The 18,205-nt window shown below is 42.0% G+C and overlaps 1 pseudogene and 1 gene segment (V, D, J or C); one reads left to right on the top strand and one right to left on the bottom strand.

Annotated features, from left to right (window-relative positions):
• Positions 1-2,417: 2,417 nt before the first annotated feature.
• On the bottom strand, positions 2,418-3,927 carry LOC125082612 (T-complex protein 1 subunit zeta-like; annotated as a pseudogene).
• A 1,003-nt stretch (positions 3,928-4,930) lies between these two features.
• LOC125082617 (probable non-functional immunoglobulin lambda variable 5-48) lies at positions 4,931-5,550 on the top strand. The segment is given in 2 exon segments: positions 4,931-5,085; positions 5,207-5,550. Coding segments are annotated over 2 exon segments (456 nt in total).
• The last annotated feature ends 12,655 nt before the right edge of the window (positions 5,551-18,205 follow it).

Here is an 18,205-nt window from a genome sequence, read left to right as displayed (position 1 = left end):
TGAGCTGCAAGATCTTATGACAAACTTCCCTGAGAGCTGGCATCACAAAGATTTCTAGTCTGTTTGGCCACAAAGGTGCATCCCTTTAGGTACAGCTTTCAGATGGCAGACACCAGAAAGAATGTTTTCATTGGTCAACAAACCAAGCATTTAGGACATGGAAGAAGGGAAAGAAAAATCCCCACTATTTTTTTTTTTTCCTGGCTAAGCCTTGTGTCTCTTGCAACCACACCAATGACTAGGAGGGGTGTTCCCCAGGTTTGGGGACTGTACTTCATTGTACAGAAGTTCTCATGATGTTGGCAAATGATCTAGTCTCAATCTACCATGTGCCCTGACCAACTTATCTTATGAGTTGAGTCTTGTTGAGGTGAGCACTCTATCAGTGTTAAGTGCTTGACCTATGCCACCAATTTTGTGGCTCTGGCCTCAACGATGCCCTTTACCAACAACCTGTGACCCACAGCACATCTGTTTGGAGTTTGTCCAAACAGATGCACTTCGGGTGGGAACCGTGGACTCACTAGTCTGTAGGGCCAACCCCAACAGCAGGCTTCTAAAGCCTACACTTGAAATCTGCCCTGTGGTAATTCTTTTTTAGGACACACAACACTGAAGACACAAAGGAAAATAAAGACCATCTCTATAAAGAAATGGATCAATAACCAGAGTGCTCTACCATATTTTTACCAAGAGTCCCTAAGTCCAAGGAACTAGCTCCACAATATTTCCTTCTGCTAGTCTAAATGTAGAGACAGGAAAAATGATTCTCACCACTCTCGCTCCATTGGATTCCTTAGACAGATGTTCTGGGAGGCTAACAGGCTAAGAAATCTTACCTTCTGCTGACAGCACATCAAATTTCCCAGGATCTCAGCTGCACCATTCAGGTCAAGGGGTATCCATCAAGTTCAAGTGCCCCCCTTCCCAGGTCCCCAGTCACTTTTCTGGATCAAAAGATGCTTTCACTCATGCAGGAGTTCTGATATCTCTGAATTCCAGCACAAGAGGGAGGTGTCTATTACTGTCAAGGTATATGCCAAGATAGTGATAATGCTTACACAATACTCTAGATCTATAGGAAGTGAGACAGACTCACCCTCCATTCCCTGGGCTTGGTGACATCCCCCCTCAGGTGGGTCAGGGGGTGACTTTTGTTGTCGTATCTTCATCAGACCCTTACTTTTTCCTGGGAACAGATTATTTGACACTGTTATATCCCTTTCCTCTGTTAAATTTTAAGATCTATAACCTATTCTCACTGTGTTCATATTTTCAAATATAAAATGAGCTTGTTTATTGATAAAAATTACTCAGTGGATATGTCAGAGACTAAAAGGTGTTGATTCCAGCTCTGGGTCTGGTGGGGGCTCACCAGTGCTTCTGGTCTGAGTGTTTCAACCCAGGCTTGAGGTAACATAACCAGCATGCAGAAATAAATAGGTTATTATGGAGAAGCAACAAACCATCAACATTTAAAAAAGGAAAACAATACCATGCATAATGATATAAATTTATTGGAGAGAGAGAGAGAGAGATTACAAATAGGCAGAGAGGCAGGCAGAGAGAGGGGGAAGCAGGCTCCCTGCTGAGCAGAGAGTCCGATGTGGGTCTTCTGGATCCCATGACCCTGAAACCATGACCTGAGCCAAAGGCAGAAGCTTAACCCACTGAACCACCCACATGCCCCTAATTCTTAAATTCTTCAGGTCAAATTTGAGAAAAATTGAAAGACTTGTGCATGGAGAAAACATCTTAAGAGAAATGAAATGAACTTGAACAAATGAATAGATATTCCTTGCTTGTGGATCAAAATGGTGAATTTGGCTATAATAATGACTTCCTAAAATTTTCAATCATGGCTGGTGCCAACAGCTTCTGGCACAAAAAAAAAAAAAAAAAAAAAAAAAAAAAAAAAAAAAAAAAAAACAAGCGTATTCACATATATTCTTACAAAAATATTAGAAAACATAATACAGTATAGACACATATAACAAGAGGTATATGTAATAACCAATAGTGGTTTATTGCAGTGATGCAACACCAATTTACTATTCAGAAATCAATCAGTATAACTTGCTGTTTTACCCGGTTAAAAAAGAAAAATCCCATGATTTCATCAAACAATATATAAAAAGCATTTGACATAATTCAAAAACCTATTCATGATAATAAATGAGAATGAATGAACAAATGAATGAATATGATCAAAATTCTCAGAGAGGAGAAAGAGAGGGGCACATCTTCAGTTGGGTAAAGAAAGGTATATGATACCTACAGCTAACACACATGGAGGTGTGTTTTCCAAGGAACATTTTTCAAGGAACATTGAAAGGTAGATAGTATATAGGATATACTATAGTAGATAGCAGGTAGTGAATAGTAGAGAGGATAGTATATACAATACTTTTATATCCCTGAAGCTAAAGTGAAACATCCTGTTCATTGGGTAAAAATTACCTGCTTAATGTGTGTACTCTGTAATACAGTTAAAAGAGTACTATAATTATAATTTCAGGACTTAATAATTTAAGGGTCAGTGTCCCCTTTTTTCTCACATGGAAGAAGCAAATTCTTTTGAAACTCGTTTGAGGTTTGGACCAAAATTTCACAGCTCAATTCTTAGGATCACTCTGCAGAGTCTTTGTGATCCAGATGACACAAGGGAAGCTCCAACTTTCTGGAGAAGACATTCCAGCTCACACGATCTCATCAGAAAGGAGAATGTTGGTGGCAAGCACAGTGTGGGAATGAAGAACCTGTTTCTTTCCACAGTAGTTACCTTCCACTGTTTCCATTGCTCACCTTGGCTCAAGTCCACACCCAGAAACTGACCCGATTCTACTTGAACTTTACTGTGTTCCCTGAAGATCAAAACCAGAGTTCTGGGCAAGAACCTTGGGACTCATGAGCTTGAACTCCAAGTTGGGTCCTGCCCTTAACACTGGGTTTATATTTAACCAAGGCTTCTGCCACTGCCACCTTCACTGTCCCAGCACCTGGAACTACAGAACCATCACCAATAGCATCCTTTACAGCCTACAATCCATCTCTCACTGCAGCTTTGATCTGAGTGTGTGCTTGTTTGGTCCTTTGACCAATAATGCAACAGAGCTGGGATTGTTGTATTTCTCAATAAAGGTGGGTTTCTCTTCTCCCAAGGTGCGTTCATATACAAGTCCTGCATACACAGGACTGCATACACAATTCCTATACCAGTCCAAACAATCAAGATTTAGGTCATTAAAGAAATGAAAACTACTCCACTGCCAACAAGAGTCAGCCTTTCCATATTTCTCCTTTTAGCTCTATGAAGGGTTACTGCTCCTTCTTTTACAAGAGCATCTGAGGACAAGGGGTCATTTCCCTTGTGATTAATAACAACAAATCTTTTATTTGAATCACCACAGTCTTTCATTACCAGTTGAACTATTTTTTGAACTCTATCTTCAATAAATTTTCCTTCAGCTTTTATGAGTTTTTCTTTCCCTTCTGTGTTCTTGTAAAACAAAAAATTCATTTCTGGTTTTGTTTTTTTTTTTTTTTTCATATTCTCATGACATAATGCATGTGAGGAGGTATATGCACCTTCTACTCTTTTTTCCATGTCAGTTACCATGTCCCTTGGTTGAAAACAAGAGGACTACAACCTCCGTTATGACATCAGTAAGTTTAGCATTTACTTTAGCATGTTCTGGCCACATCTATGAGTGTTTCTTTGTGCATTTCTTTGCTTACTTTGACTTGTTCCAAAAACTGAAATGCTTTTTCCTACATAACTTTAAATACTTTGGTTATTATTCTGGGGTGAAGCCTTTCAGAAATGTAGGGATCTGCTTGTTTCAGCAGCTCCCAATGATTAGAAATCAAGAGTTGGTGGCTTACCCACTGAGCCACCCATTATATGAGGATAATTATGAAAAAGCTGCAAAAAAATTTATGAAAAAGCTGCTTCCTTACAGGAAGGGTAGGCATTTGGGAAAATGACCACAGAACAACTGGATAGCTATAGGGGGTAATGAATATCCCCTAAACCTCTCACCTTATTAAAAAAAAATTCATGGAAAGTGTCCTAGGCTTAACTGTAAAACATAAAGCTATAAGCTTTTAGAAGAGAACAGAAGAAAATCTTCAAGATCTAGGGTTTGTGTAAACATGTTTAGACAAGATACCAAAATCACCACCCATAAAGAAAAAAAGACTTATAAATTGGACTTCAGCAAGACAAATTCATTCTTATTCCCCTACTTTGTGAAATAGACAATTAAATTATCTGAAGAAAAAAGATTAAAATACAAGTCCATTTATGGGAGAGGAGTTGGAATCCACTGCTTTAATGAACACAGCTGTAGAACACTCAAAATGTATGTTAGTACTCTAAATTGCATCTCAATGGAAGGATATGATGCTTGCAATATCTTCTCTGGGGTGCCTTACATTGTAATTTAGGTGAATTTTTGCATCTCACATAAACAAGGACTCCTTCTGAGAATGAAAAACAGGACAGTAACCATGGGCGCCACTATAAAATCACAATGTCAATTAATCAAACACCGCTTGTAAATAGACAGGGACCTGAAAAATTAGAGAAACCATGTGGGCTCTCAAGGGTTTGGTCCTTGGTGAGGTGTGCACCCTTTGACCAGCAGAGGGCGCTGCGGGACTGCCCTGCAATTCCCACAGGGCAGCTCAGTGAGAACCATTCACTCAAAAGGAGCCTAAGAAAGGGGAGTGAGCCTTGTGCGGATGAGGACTCCGCATCTGTGTCCTCTCTGGCCTGGTAGAATCCCCAAAGCAGGGACCTGTGGGTGGTCTCAGCAGGTGTTTCCTCCCAGGGCTCTCCCCAGGGGATGAAGCCAACAGCTCTTCTCTTCAGTGTGTGGTGTGAGCTGAGCTCCAGCACCAGGGCTCAGAGAGGGGCTGGGCAGTCACCGGATGGACCCCATTTGCATGGACAGCCCCTTCTGTGGCAAATGGTAGAGGATAAAAGGAAGCCTGGGGCAGCCCACTGCACTGTGGGGACCAGAGTCTGTGTCACTATGGCCTGGACTCTTGTTCTCCTCATGTTCCTGTCTCACTGCACAGGTAAGAACAGGCCTTGGGGACAAGTTCTCAGTGCCCAGCCTCTGCCAGCCCCTCTGCTCAGAGATTTGAGGGGATTCACCTTGGCTTCTGCCCCATCACTCATGTGTGTCTGTGCTTACAGGTTCCATCTCCCAGCTTTTGGTGACCCAGCCTCCCTTCCTCTCTGCATCTCTGGGAACAACAGCCAGACTCACCTGCACCCTGAGCAGTGACATCAGTGTTGATATTTACCCCATATTCTGGTACCAGCAGAAACCAGGGAGCCCTCCTCGTTACCTCCTTACCTATGTAACAGACTCAAACAAGCACCAGGGCTCTGGGGTCCCAAGCCGCTTCTCTGGATCCAAAGATGCCTCGGCCAGTGCAGGGATTCTGCTCATCTCTGGACTCCAGGCAGAGGATGAGGCTGATTATTACTGTCAGTCATTTGATGCTAGTGGTGGACACAGTGATACGGGTAGATGAGGAAGTTGGACAAAAACCTCTGTCTGCTCTGGATACTTTCCCATTTTAAAATAAATTTGGACATATGCTAGTGTTAAGAAAAACAACAGGCCCTAAATGGAGTCCCTTATATTAAGTTCTACAAAAATTTCAGACCTAACCTACCTATACTTCAGTCTCTCCAGGAGAGGAGTTTTCAACCAATCCATCAGGAATTTCCTGTTCAGCACTAGTGATACAAATCTGTCTGAAGAGACAACCTGTCCTTCCCCTAAAGGAAGGTGTCCTTGTCAAAAATAATCCTTTTTCTTACTGATACTTCCTTGTCCAACCCAGTTTTTCCTTAATGAAAGCCTTCATTTCCTAGGATTCCTCCAAGCACCTGCTTCTTCAGATGGGATGCTGTTGGGCTTGTGAGTGGGTGAATAAAGACAACCAGAAATTTCAGCTTACTAGGTTGAATGTTTGTCCTCTAATCCTAGCTACATCCAGAAGTAGCTTCTGACACAGAGTGGCTCTCCTCTCGATCTCCCATTTCATGTTCTGATGTCTCAGGAAAACTGAGGGGGAAAAAAAAAAGCAAGAAGAAAGCTTATGATGGCATCAAGACTATGCTTTGTGATCCATATTTAATGAAACCAGAACCTCTGGAATCTTTTTTTTTTTTTTAATTATCAAAAAAAGAAACATAATTGTTCATATGAAAGCGTCCCTCTGGGTCAGGAGTGCCTAGAGCATTCCAACAAATTGACAGACCCTCTAGGGCATGGACTGTGCTCTTTGTGGGGTCAGGGCAGAACACCCTTCCTCCCCTGTGCTGACTGACTTCCAAGAGTATGGTGGCCCAGGGAAAAGGCAGTCACTGTGAGACACTGTGGGAAGACACAGGCCCTGGAAGAATGGCAGGCAAAGAACTGGCCTGGCACACTGACAGGGTGTCTGAACCTTCATTTGGGGTTTAAGGGAGAGGGGGGCCAGACACAGGTGAGTGTTGGGGTTGGGTTTGGGGGCCTGAGGCCTTATAACCACTTCACATAATGTAAGAGGGTGAGGGGAAGCTCCACCATCATGGGGAAAATGCTGAGCCTGGTTCAGGGATGGGGGTGAAGTAGGTCTCATGGGTATGACTGTCCTACAGCCGATCCCAGTAAGGACCCAGGAGAACTATCAAGGGTGGGATTTCCCCAGCCCGGTGAGATCTAGCTTGACTCCCACCTTGTCATCATCGATGTTCTGAGTGATCACATGTCCCACACCATGGCCTCTATCTACTCCTGTCTATTTAAGTGTACTTCTACATCTAGAAGTGTGGCAATAAAGATTAAATATATTTTTTTAAAGATTTTATTTATTTATTTCACAGAGAGAGATCACAAGTAGGCAGAGAGGCAGGTAGAGAGAGAGATAGAGGAGGAAGCAGGTTCTCCGCTGAGCAGAGAGCCCGGTGCGGGACTTGATCCCAGGACCCTGAGATCATGACCTGAGCTGAAGGCAGAGGCTTAACCCACTGAGCCACCCAGGTGCCCCTAAAGATTAAATATTTTGTTTCAAGAAGGAATCCCTGTGTCATAATTGCTCTTCTCTGTTTTTCAAAACAAGTTATTTGTAGGAAAACAACCTGCCCTTCAACTGTAGTTTAGAGGGAAAATTTCAGGATGAAGAGCAAGAAAGCTGGCTTGTGGAGAATAAACATAGGTACATTTTTGACTTGACATGCCTTACTCATCCATTTCTACCACTCCTGAACCACTTTACTTTTCTAGAGCAAACAATTTATAATTTGTTTTGGGTTAAATCAAAAGGAGCCAAGGCTACAAAATATCAGTGATAAGATGCAAAAAATTATGGAATCTTATGTGAAATATGGTGACTGTAATTAATAGGAATGACTTGTCTGCCTACAGTATGCTGAGGGAGTAGAGAACAAAGAGAACTCTGTGAGGTGATGCAACGATAATGATCTCAACTATCAACCATTCCACCATGTATGCCCACATTAAATCATCATGCTGTACACCATGGTTGTATTTATTTATATTTGTCAGTCCTCAGTAAATCTTAAAAAATCACTTTACATAATTATCTGTCAACATAATATAAAAGAGCATTATTTGAAATTAAATTTAGTAAGTTCTATTTATGTAACAATAGGATTATGACTCTATATAAATGCTTCTCATCATTACATATATCATGCACTTCTTTTCTGGGTACAGATAAGTCTCCATACTCAGTGTCCTCTCTATATAGACTCATGAGCCATCTCTCTCTCTTTGTGATTGTGAAAGGTGCCTCTTCACTGAGAGATTAAGAAAACCATATCACCATAGGACCACTGCATTTCTGCTGTGGTAAATGGGTGGTGAATCATTATGTATGATATGATATCTACATATGTGTATAATTATTTCTAATGGAATATTAGATAATGTATACAAAAATGTAAGATGTGTGTCTTGGTAAGTAATAGACAGCCACGTATTTTTTTACCTGCTTGAGAAAATGAGCCACAGGAAGGGAAGTGACCACACACAGAATTCATGGGACACTTGAAATTTTTAGAACAAAATGAGATGGATGCCAGGTTTCCAAGTCAGCATGATTCACGGTATGAAATATTAAAGCTCACATGCCCATCACAGCTGATTTGCTCAACATTTCTATATATGTGTGAGAGAGACACAGATGGAAGAAGTAAACAGTACAATTTTCTGAATATTTTCCTTGAGAAGATGGGTGCTAGGGACAGTCAGAGGCAGCTGTGCAGGTCCCATGGCACCTCCTCAGAACAGCCCATCACCAAAGGACTTTCCAATCTAATAGTTGTCCATGTCATCTTCTGACCTAAGTGTCGCTATGGAAACAGAGGACAGTGTGAAACCCCTCTTCCCTGTCACTCAGCCCCAGCTTAGCCACTCAAAGATGACTTTTAAGGTCTCCTCAGAGCCCCATCTTTCACCCCTCTTCAGTCCTCAGTCTCTCCTCTCACCAGGGACCCAGCTCTACCATAACCCCTGCCTTCTTCATGGAGATCCATCCTCCTCAGGGCAGGGCTCCAGCCCCAGGTCCTGCTGGGAAAGCTGTGCTGAGTAGTGGGTCCCAGAGTGCCAACATCTGTCCTTCTGTTCATGCAGAGCAGCCTCTTCTCAATCCCTTCCTGCATGACCCTTGTTGATGGAGGCCCACATCACCGCAAGAGGTGGACAGGCTAGGAGTACAGGATGGGGACAGGGGTCTGAAACTGCCTCAGTGGAAAGTAGGGTCAGAGGGAGGAGGAGCTCCTCCACCTTTCCAAACAATGGGACAGTTTGTTCCCATGGACCAGAGGCTGGCCCAGGCCTCTGCCCTTTTGATTTGCTGACAGCAGGACACCTTCCCTGTCTGGCTCCAGGTCTCAGGAGCCACTTTCCACTCATGTAACCCAGGAGGGAGGTCCCTGAGTCAGCATCGGAGGAGGACACTTTAGGAAATTAAGGGGTGCATGGTGGGGAAGAGTTTGCAGCCTAGCAAAGGGCTCCAGGGCAGGGCTGAGGGTTCCCTCCAAATTTTGAGGAGGAAAGGGTGGAAATGCCAAAGACTAGGGCAGGCCAGCCCCTCCCCCAGGTGGATATTGACATTGCCTTTCACACTCATGCAGAAAGGCCAGCAGAGGGCCCAGTAGTCACGTGTCTGATCCACAATCCACATTGGGGGTGAGCAGAGCTGTGGACCCAATACCTGGTTGCTTGACTGGTGCCCTCTGTTCAGGGCTGCCTGAATGTGGTCTCAGAGAATGCTTCTTCTCAGGACTCTCCCCAGGGCTGAAGCCAACCCCATCCTCCTCAGTGTGTACTGTGAGCTGGTCTGCAGCATCAGATTTGAGGGAGGGGCTAGGCAGTCACTGGAGGGACTCCATTTGCATGAACAGCCCCTCCTATGGCAGAGGGTGGAGGAGAAAAGGAGGCCTGGGGTTGCCCACTCCACTGTGGGGACCAGGGTCTGTATCACCGTGGCCTGGACTCTTATCCTCCTGGGGCTCCTGGCTCACCCTGGAGGTAGGGAGGGGCCTTGGAAACACAGGGCAGACCTCTGGCAGATGTCAGCCTCTTTGGCTGAGACCCTAGGAAACTTTACCCTGGCTCTTGCTGCATCACCCATGAGTATCTGTGTTTGTAGGTTCCCTGTCTCTGTCTGTGCTGAACTAGTCACCCTCCCTCTCTTCATCTCTAGGAACAACAGCCAGACTCACCTGCACCCTGAGCAGTGACTTCAGTGTAGGCAGCTACTACATATTTTGGTACCAACAGAAGCAAGCTAGCCCTCCCCGGTATATCCTGTGCCATAAGTCAGATGCAGATAACCACCAGGGTTCCTGGGTCCCCAGCTGTATCTCTGGGTCCATAGATGCCTCTGCCAATGAGTGCCTTCTGCTCATCTCCAGACTGCAGCCTGAGGACGAGGCTGGCTATTACTATGCTCTGTATCATTATAATGGGAATAACTATCATTCTCCACAGTGTTTCAGGTAACGAGGAAGTGAGACAAAATCCCGTGGGAGCTAGACCTTGTCTCTGAGCCTTTTTTATTGAGAAGCTTCTGTGGAGGCTCCTGACAGGAGAGTCCTCTGTGTTGAGACCTGTCCTTGAAGAGGAAGGAGTGACCCACAGATGATGCTGTTGCCTGGGACAGCATGGGTATCTGAGGAACACACTGGGTAAGGGAATAGAGCCCAACTGTTCATGCCCCATGGTCTGGGGAACATTAATAAGAATAAATACTTTTAAAGGAAAAATAACTGTTTTTTTTTCTCTTATCTATTACTGTCAGGGAGCAAGAATATCCTGTCCCCTCAAAGATCCTTCTAGCTGGACCAGGAACCAAATTGATAGGAGACAGATAAGGAGGAGAAAATCAAATTTATTAGTGTACATACAGGGAATCTACACATACACAGGAATTCTGAAGACTGTCAGGCAAAATAAGGTATATATGTCATTCTGAACTAAAGAGTAGGGGATAGGGGTCTGGGGCTTCAAAGGGAAGGAATGCAGTACACGAGAAGATGAAAAGAGTAAGTGGTAAACAAATGTTTGCTCTCCAGATCCAGAGGTGGTCACTCAGATATATTTATTTCTGGTAATAACCCTTATCCTGGAAAGGTCATCTAGTTTAGATTCTTCTATAGAGATAAAAGAAAGGCCAAAGTTTTCTTGAGCCCAAAGAGTCTCAGATTGCCTCTGGCTCTAAGTAAAGCACATGACAAAATGGCCTTTCTTGGGACAGCCTGCTCTCAACCACTAACAGTTCCCTCCTCAGCAGCATCTCTGAAGTCTCATACATTCCAAGTTGAGCAGGTAGATTGTTTCCTCTTGTGGAACCTGTCTCTTAATCTGACAGTAAGTCGTTCAGTTAAACTTTTTTCCAGAAGGTGGTGATGCAGGTGAACTCTCAAAGTTAAGCCCTACTGGGCAAGCAATCAGGTAATTAATAAGCAGCAATTCTTATGGGAGAGGGGGAAGGGAAAATTTAGGTGAATGCTTGGAGCTAATCCTAAATCCAGTATCTAAGTCCCGAGTGCTGACAGTGAGATTTCTAGATGTTGGGCTAAAGGCATCTTCAGATGGCATAGGGCAGACAGTAACAATGTGGTGGATTTCCCTGGTTTCAGTTCAGATGTCTCTAGTGATCTTTTTGAGGGGCCCACAGAGCAACAAGCAGGAAGATTGTCTATACATGAACTTTTGTGAGGATTTCTCTGAAGTTTACATCAAGTCATTTCTATACATTTTGCAGGGCCTCAGGGAAAAAAAAAGTACATTTTGTTTATCAAATGATCCCAAATTGTCAGGAATGGAGAGAAAAATTTAAGAATGTTATCTTGAAGTGTTGTAGCCAGGCATTGGGGGACACTAGGAGAATATAGGTTATAGTCCAGTTTATAATGATCAATATTAAACCCTAATATTTACAAGCATGTATTATTGAAGCACATTTTTTCTCTATAGTTGCCCCCATTTTTACTAAAGATAGCGAACTTAATACCCAGGTGTTTGCAAAATAAGTCGAATTTCAAAAAAAAAATGGGTTGATGATTTACATAACTCCAACAAGAAGTGCTTGACCATGTATGTTCCTTAAAACCTGCTTTGTGGGGCGCCTGGGTGGCTCAGTGGGTTAAGCCGTTGCCTTCGGCTCAGGTCATGATCTCAGGGTCCTGGGATCGAGTCCCGCATCGGGCTCTCTGCTCAGCGGGGAGCCTGCTTTCCTCTCTCTCTCTCTGCCTGCCTCTCTACCTACTTGTGATCTCTGTCTGTCAAATAAATGAATAAAATCTTTAAAAAAAAAACCTGCTTTGTTAGAACTTTTATAAGGAATCTCTAGATTGAACATTTCATAGCTCCTTAAGGCCAAATATTTGCCATCAGACTTCCTCTTTGATACCCATATATATGGGTGAATTCCTCCCTTTTTGAGGTTCTCAAAATATCTCAGGTTTCCTGCCATGAGTGACCTTCTTTACTCACCTGGTGAGGCTGCTGGGATCTCTGTAAACAAAGTATGAGGCTGGTATTTCCAAGGGCTTTATTGGCTCCACAAGGTCAGCCTTATTCCTTAAAGCTGTCTGGTCATATCTGAGTCTATGTGTGTCTCTCTTAAATATGACATGCCAGCAAACTGTGTCCTGTTACAAGGACAACAGGTTGTTTTTGAAATAAGAAACATATTGCCATAAAATATAAGCATATGTACTGAGAGTTTCTAAATTTTTGAGGGATCAGGTAAGGAGAAAAGATAAATGTTTAATTTTTTTCATAAAGGTTTATTTGTCAAAGTGCTATAACAAAGGTTTTTCTTTAATCATTTTTTAATTTATTTTCAGCATAACAGTATTCATTGTTTTTGTACCACACCCAGTGCTCCATGCAATCCGTGCCCTCTCTAATACCTACCAGCTATTTCCCCCAACCTCCCACCCCCTCACCTCTTCAAACCCTTAAGGTTGTTTTTCAGAGTCCATAATCTCTCATTGTTCACCTGCCCTTCCAGTTTCCCCAACTCCCTTCTCCTAACTCCACATGTCCTCCATGCTATTTGTTATGCTCCACAAATAAGTGAAACCATATGATAATTGACTCTCTCTGCTTGACTTATTTCACTCAGCATAATCTCTTCCAGTCCTGTCCATGTTGCTACAAACGTTGGGTATTCATTCTTTCTGATGGAGGCATAATACTGATAGTGTATATGGACCACATCTTCCTTATCCATTTGTCCTTTGAAGGGCATCTTGGTTCTTTCCACAGTTTGGCGACCGTGGCCATTGCTGCTATGAACATTGGGGTACAGATGGCCCTTCTTTTCACTACATCTGTACCTTTGGGGTAAATACCCAGAAGTGCAATTGCAAGGTCATAGGGAAGTTCTATTTTTAATTTTTTGAGGAATCTCCATAAAGTTCTCCAAAGAGGCTGCAACAACTTGCATTCCCACCAACAGTGTAAGAGGGTTCCCCTTTCTCCACATCCTCTCCAACACATGCTGATTCCTGTCTTGCTAATTTTGGCCATTCTAACTGGTGTAAGGTGATATCTCAATGTGGTTTTAATTTGAATCTCCCTGATGGCTAGTGATGACGAACATTTTTTCATGTGTCTGATAGCCATTTGTATGTCTTCATGGGAGAAATGTCTGTTCATATCTTGTGCACATTTTTGATATGATTATCTGTTTTGTGTGTGTTGAGTTTGAGGAGTTCTTTATAGATCCTGGATATCAATCTTTTGTCTGTACTGTCATTTGCAAATATCTTCTCGCATTCCGTGGGTTGCATCTTTGTAATTTGGACTGTTTCCTTTGCTGTGCAGAAACTTTTGATTTTGATGAAGTCCCAAAAGTTTATTTTGGCTTTTGTTTCCTTTGCCTTTGGACACATATCTTGAAAGAAGTTGCTGTGGCTGATACCGAAGAGATTACAGCCTATGTTCTCCTCTAGGATTCTGATGGATTCCTGTCTCACGTTGAGGTCTTTCATCCATGTTGACTTTACCTTTGTGTACGGTGTAAGAGAATGGTCGAGTTTCATTCTTCTACATATAGCTGCCCAGTTTTACCAGCACCATTTATTGAAGAGATTATCTTTTTTTCCACTGTATATTTTTTCCTGTTTTGTCGAAGATTAACTGACCATAGAGTTGAGGGTCCATATCTGGGCTCTCTACTCTGTTCCACTGGTCTATGTGCCTGTTTTTATGCCAGTATCATGCTGTCTTGGTGATCACACGTTGTAGTAAAGCTTGAAATCAGGTAACGTGATGCCCCCAGTTTTATTTTTGTTTTTCAACATTTCCTTAGTGATCCGGGGTCTCTTCTGGTTCCATACAAATATTTGGATTATTTGCTCCAGCTCTTAGAAGAATACCAGTGGAATTTTATTGGAATGGCATTAAAAGTATAGATTGCTCTAGGCAGTATAGACATTTTAACAATGTTTATTCTTCCGATCCTAGAGCACGGAATGGTCTTCCATCTTTTGGTGTCTTCTTCAATTTCTTTCATGAGTGTTCTGTAGTTCCTCGAGTACAGAAACTTTACCTCTTTGATTAGGTTTATTCCCAGGTATGTTATGGTTCTTGGTGCTATAGTAAATGGAATCGATTCTCTGATTTCCCTTTCTGTATTTTCATTGTTAGTGTATAAGAAAGCCACTGATTTCTGTACATTGACTTTGTATCCTGCCACATTACTGAACTGATGTATGAGTTCTAGTAGTTTGCGGGTGGAGTCTTTTGGGTTTTTCATATAAAGAATCATGTCATCTGTGAAGACAGAGAGTTTGACTTCTTCATTGCCAATTTGGATATCTTTTATTTCTCTTTGTTTTCTGATTGCTGTTGCTAGGTCTTCTAATACTATGTTGAACAAGAGTGGTGAGAGTGGGCATCCTTGTCATGTTCCTGATCTCCATGGGAAGGCTGCAAGCTTTTTCCCATTGAGGAGGATATTTGCTGTGGGTTTTTAATAGATGGATTTGATGAAGTTCACGAATGTTCCCTCTATCCCGATACTTTGAAGCGTTTTAATCAGGAACGGATGCTGGATTTTGTCAAATGCTTTTTCTGCATCAATTGAGAGGACCACGTGGTTCTTCTCTTCTCTTACTGATTTGTTCTATCACATTGATTGATTTGCGAATGTTGAACCATCCTTGTTGCCAGGGATGAAACCCCCCTGGTCATGGTGGATAATCTTTTTAAAGTGCTATGGGATTCTGTTTGCTAGAATCTTGTTGAGAATCAAAGCATCCATATTCATCTGGGATATTGGTCTGAAGTTCTCCTTTTGGGTAGAGTCTTTGCCTGGTTTGGGGATCAGGGTAATGCTGGCTTCATAGAAAGAGTCTGGAAGTTTTCCTTCTGCTTCAAATTTTTTGAAACAGCTTCAGGAGAATAGGTGTTATTGCTTCTTTGAAAGTTTGGTAGAATTCCCCAGGTAATCCCTCAGGACCTGGGATCTTGTTTTTTGGAAGGTTTTTTTTTTTTTTTTTTTTTTTTGCTTTTTTTTAATTTTTTTTTAATTTTATTTTTTATAAACATATATTTTTATCCCCAGGGGTACAGGTCTGCGAATCGCCACGTTTACACACTTCACAGCACTCACCATAGCACATACCCTCCCCAATATCCATAACCCCACCCCCCTCTCCCAACCCCCCTCCCCCCATCAACCCTCAGTTTGTTTTGTGAGACTAAGAGTCACTTATGGTTTCTCTCCCTCCCAATCCCATCTTGTTACATTTATTCTGCTCCTACCCCCTTAACCCCCCATGTTGCATCTCCTCTCCCTCATATCAGGGAGATCATATGATAGTTGTCTTTCTCCGATTGACTTATTTCGCTAAGCATGATACCCTCCCGTTCCATCCACGTCGTCGCAAATGGCAAGATTTCATTTCTTTTGATGGCTGCATAGTATTCCATTGTGTATATATACCACTATTCTTTATCCATTCGTCTGTTGATGGACATCTAGGTTCTTTCCATAGTTTGGCTATTGTAGACATTGCTGCTATAAACATTTGGGTGCACGTGCCCCTTCGGATCAACTACGTTTGTATCTTTAGGGTAAATACCCAGCAGTGCAATTGCTGGGTCATAGGGTAGTTCTATTTTCAACATTTTGAGGAACCTCCATGCTGTTTTCCAGAGTGGTTGCACCAGCTTGCATTCCCACCAACAGTGTAGGAGGGTTCCCTTTTCTCCGCATCCTCGCCAGCATCTGTCATTTCCTGACTTGTTAATTTTAGCCATTCTGACTGGTGTGAGGTGATATCTCATTGTGGTTTTGATTTGTATTTCCCTGATGCCGAGTGATGTGGAGCACTTTTTCATGTGTCTGTTGGCCATCTGGATGTCTTCTTTGCAGAAATGTCTGTTCATGTCCTCTGCCCATTTCTTGATTGGATTATTTGTTCTTTGGGTGTTGAGTTTGCTAAGTTCTTTATAGATTTTGGACACTAGCCCTTTATCTGATATGTCATTTGCAAATATCTTCTCCCATTCTGTCAGTTGTCTTTTGGTTTTGTTCACTGTTTCCTTTGCTGTGCAAAAGCTTTTGATCTTGATGAAATCCCAGTAGTTCATTTTTGCCCTTGCTTCCCTTGCCTTTGGTGATGTCCCTAGGAAGATGTTGCTGTGGCTGACATCGAAGAGGTTGCTGCCTGTGTTCTCCTCGAGGATTTGGATGGATTCCTTTCTCACATTGAGATCCTTCATCCATTTTGAGTCTATTTTCGTGTGTGGTGTAAGGAAATGATCCAATTTCATTTTTCTGCATGTGGCCGTCCAATTTTCCCAACACCATTTATTGAAGAGGCTGTCTTTTTTCCATTGGACATTCTTTTCTGCTTTGTCGAAGATGAGTTGACCATAGAGTTGAGGGTCTATTTCTGGGCTCTCTATTCTGTTCCATTGATCTATGTGTCCGTTTTTGTGCCAGTACCATGCTGTCTTGATGATGACAGCTTTGTAATAGAGCTTGAAGTCCGGAATTGTGATGCCACCAACTGTGGCTTTCTTTTTCAATATTCCTTTGGCTATTCGAGGTCTTTTCTGGTTCCATATGAATTTTAGGATTATTTGTTCCATTTCTTTGAAAAAAAATGGATGTTACTTTGATAGGAATTGCATTAAATGTGTAGATTGCTTTAGGTAGCATAGACATTTTCACAATATTTATTCTTCCAATCCAGGAGCATGGAACATTTTTCCATTTCTTTGTGTCTTCCTCAATTTCTTTCATGAGTACTTTATAGTTTTCTGTGTATAGATTCTTAGTCTCTTTGGTTAGGTTTATTCCTAGGTATCTTATAGTTTTGGGTGCAATTGTAAATGGGATGGACTCCTTAATTTCTCTTTCTTCTGTCTTGTTGTTGGTGTAGAGAAGTGCAACTTATTTCTGTGCATTGATTTTATATCCTGACACTTTACTGAATTCCTGGACAAGTTCTCGCAGTTTTGGAGTGGAGTCTTTTGGGTTTTCCACATAGAGTATCATATCATCTGCGAAGAGTGATAGTTTGACTTCTTCTTTGCCGATTTGGATGTCTTTAATTTCCTTTTGTTGTCTGATTGCTGAGGCTAGGACTTCTAGTACTATGTTGAATAGCAGTGGTGATAACAGACATCCCTGCCATGTTCCTGACCTTAGCAGGAAAGCTTTCAGTTTTTCTCCATTGAGAATGATATTTGCGGTGGGTTTTTCATAGATGGCTTTGATAATATTGAGGTATGTGCTGTCTATCCCTACACTTTGAAGAGTTTTGATCAGGAAGGGATGCTGTACTTTGTCAAATGCTTTTTCAGCATCTATGGAGAGTATCATATGGTTCTTGTTCTTTCTTTTATTAAAGTGTTGTATCGCATTGATTGATTTGCGGATGTTGAACCAACCTTGCAGCCGTGGAATAAACCCCACTTGGTCGTAGTGAATAATCCTTTTAATGTACTGTTGAATCCTATTGGCTAGTATTTTGGCGATAATTTTTGCATCTGTGTTCATCAAGGATATTGGTCTGTAGTTCTCTTTTTTGATGGGAACCTTGTCTGGTTTTGGGATCAAGGTGATGCTGGCCTCATAAAATGAGTTTGGAAGTTTTCCTTCTATTGCTATTTTTTGGAACAGTTTCAGGAGAATAGGAATTAGCTCCTCTTTAAATGTTTGGTAGAATTCCCCCGGGAAGCCATCTGGCCCTGGGCTTTTGTTTGTTTGGATATTTTTGATGACTGTTTCAATCTCCTTACTGGTTATGGGTCTGTTCAGGTTTTCCATTTCTTCCAGGTTCAGTTGTGGTAGTTTATATGTCTCTAGGAATGCATCCATTTCTTCCAGATTGCCAAATTTTTTGGCGTAGAGTTGCTCATAGTATGTTCTTATAATTGTCTGTATTTCTTTGGTGTTCGTTGTGATCTCTCCTCTTTCATTCATGATTTTATTTATTTGGGTCCTTTCTCTTTTCTTTTTGATAAGTCTGGCCAGGGGTTTATCAATCTTATTAATTCTTTCAAAGAACCAACTCCTGGTTTCGTTGATTTGTTCTATTGTTTTTTTGGTTTCTATTTCATTGATTTCTGCTCTGATCTTTATGATTTCTCTTCTCCTGCTGGGCTTAGGGTTTCTTTCTTGTTCTTTCTCCAGCTCC

This window comes from Lutra lutra, chromosome 12 (assembly GCF_902655055.1).
Source record: "Lutra lutra chromosome 12, mLutLut1.2, whole genome shotgun sequence".
In the NCBI taxonomy this organism is placed as follows: Eukaryota; Metazoa; Chordata; class Mammalia; order Carnivora; family Mustelidae; genus Lutra; species Lutra lutra.
This window is presented reverse-complemented; position numbering and strand designations above follow the sequence as displayed.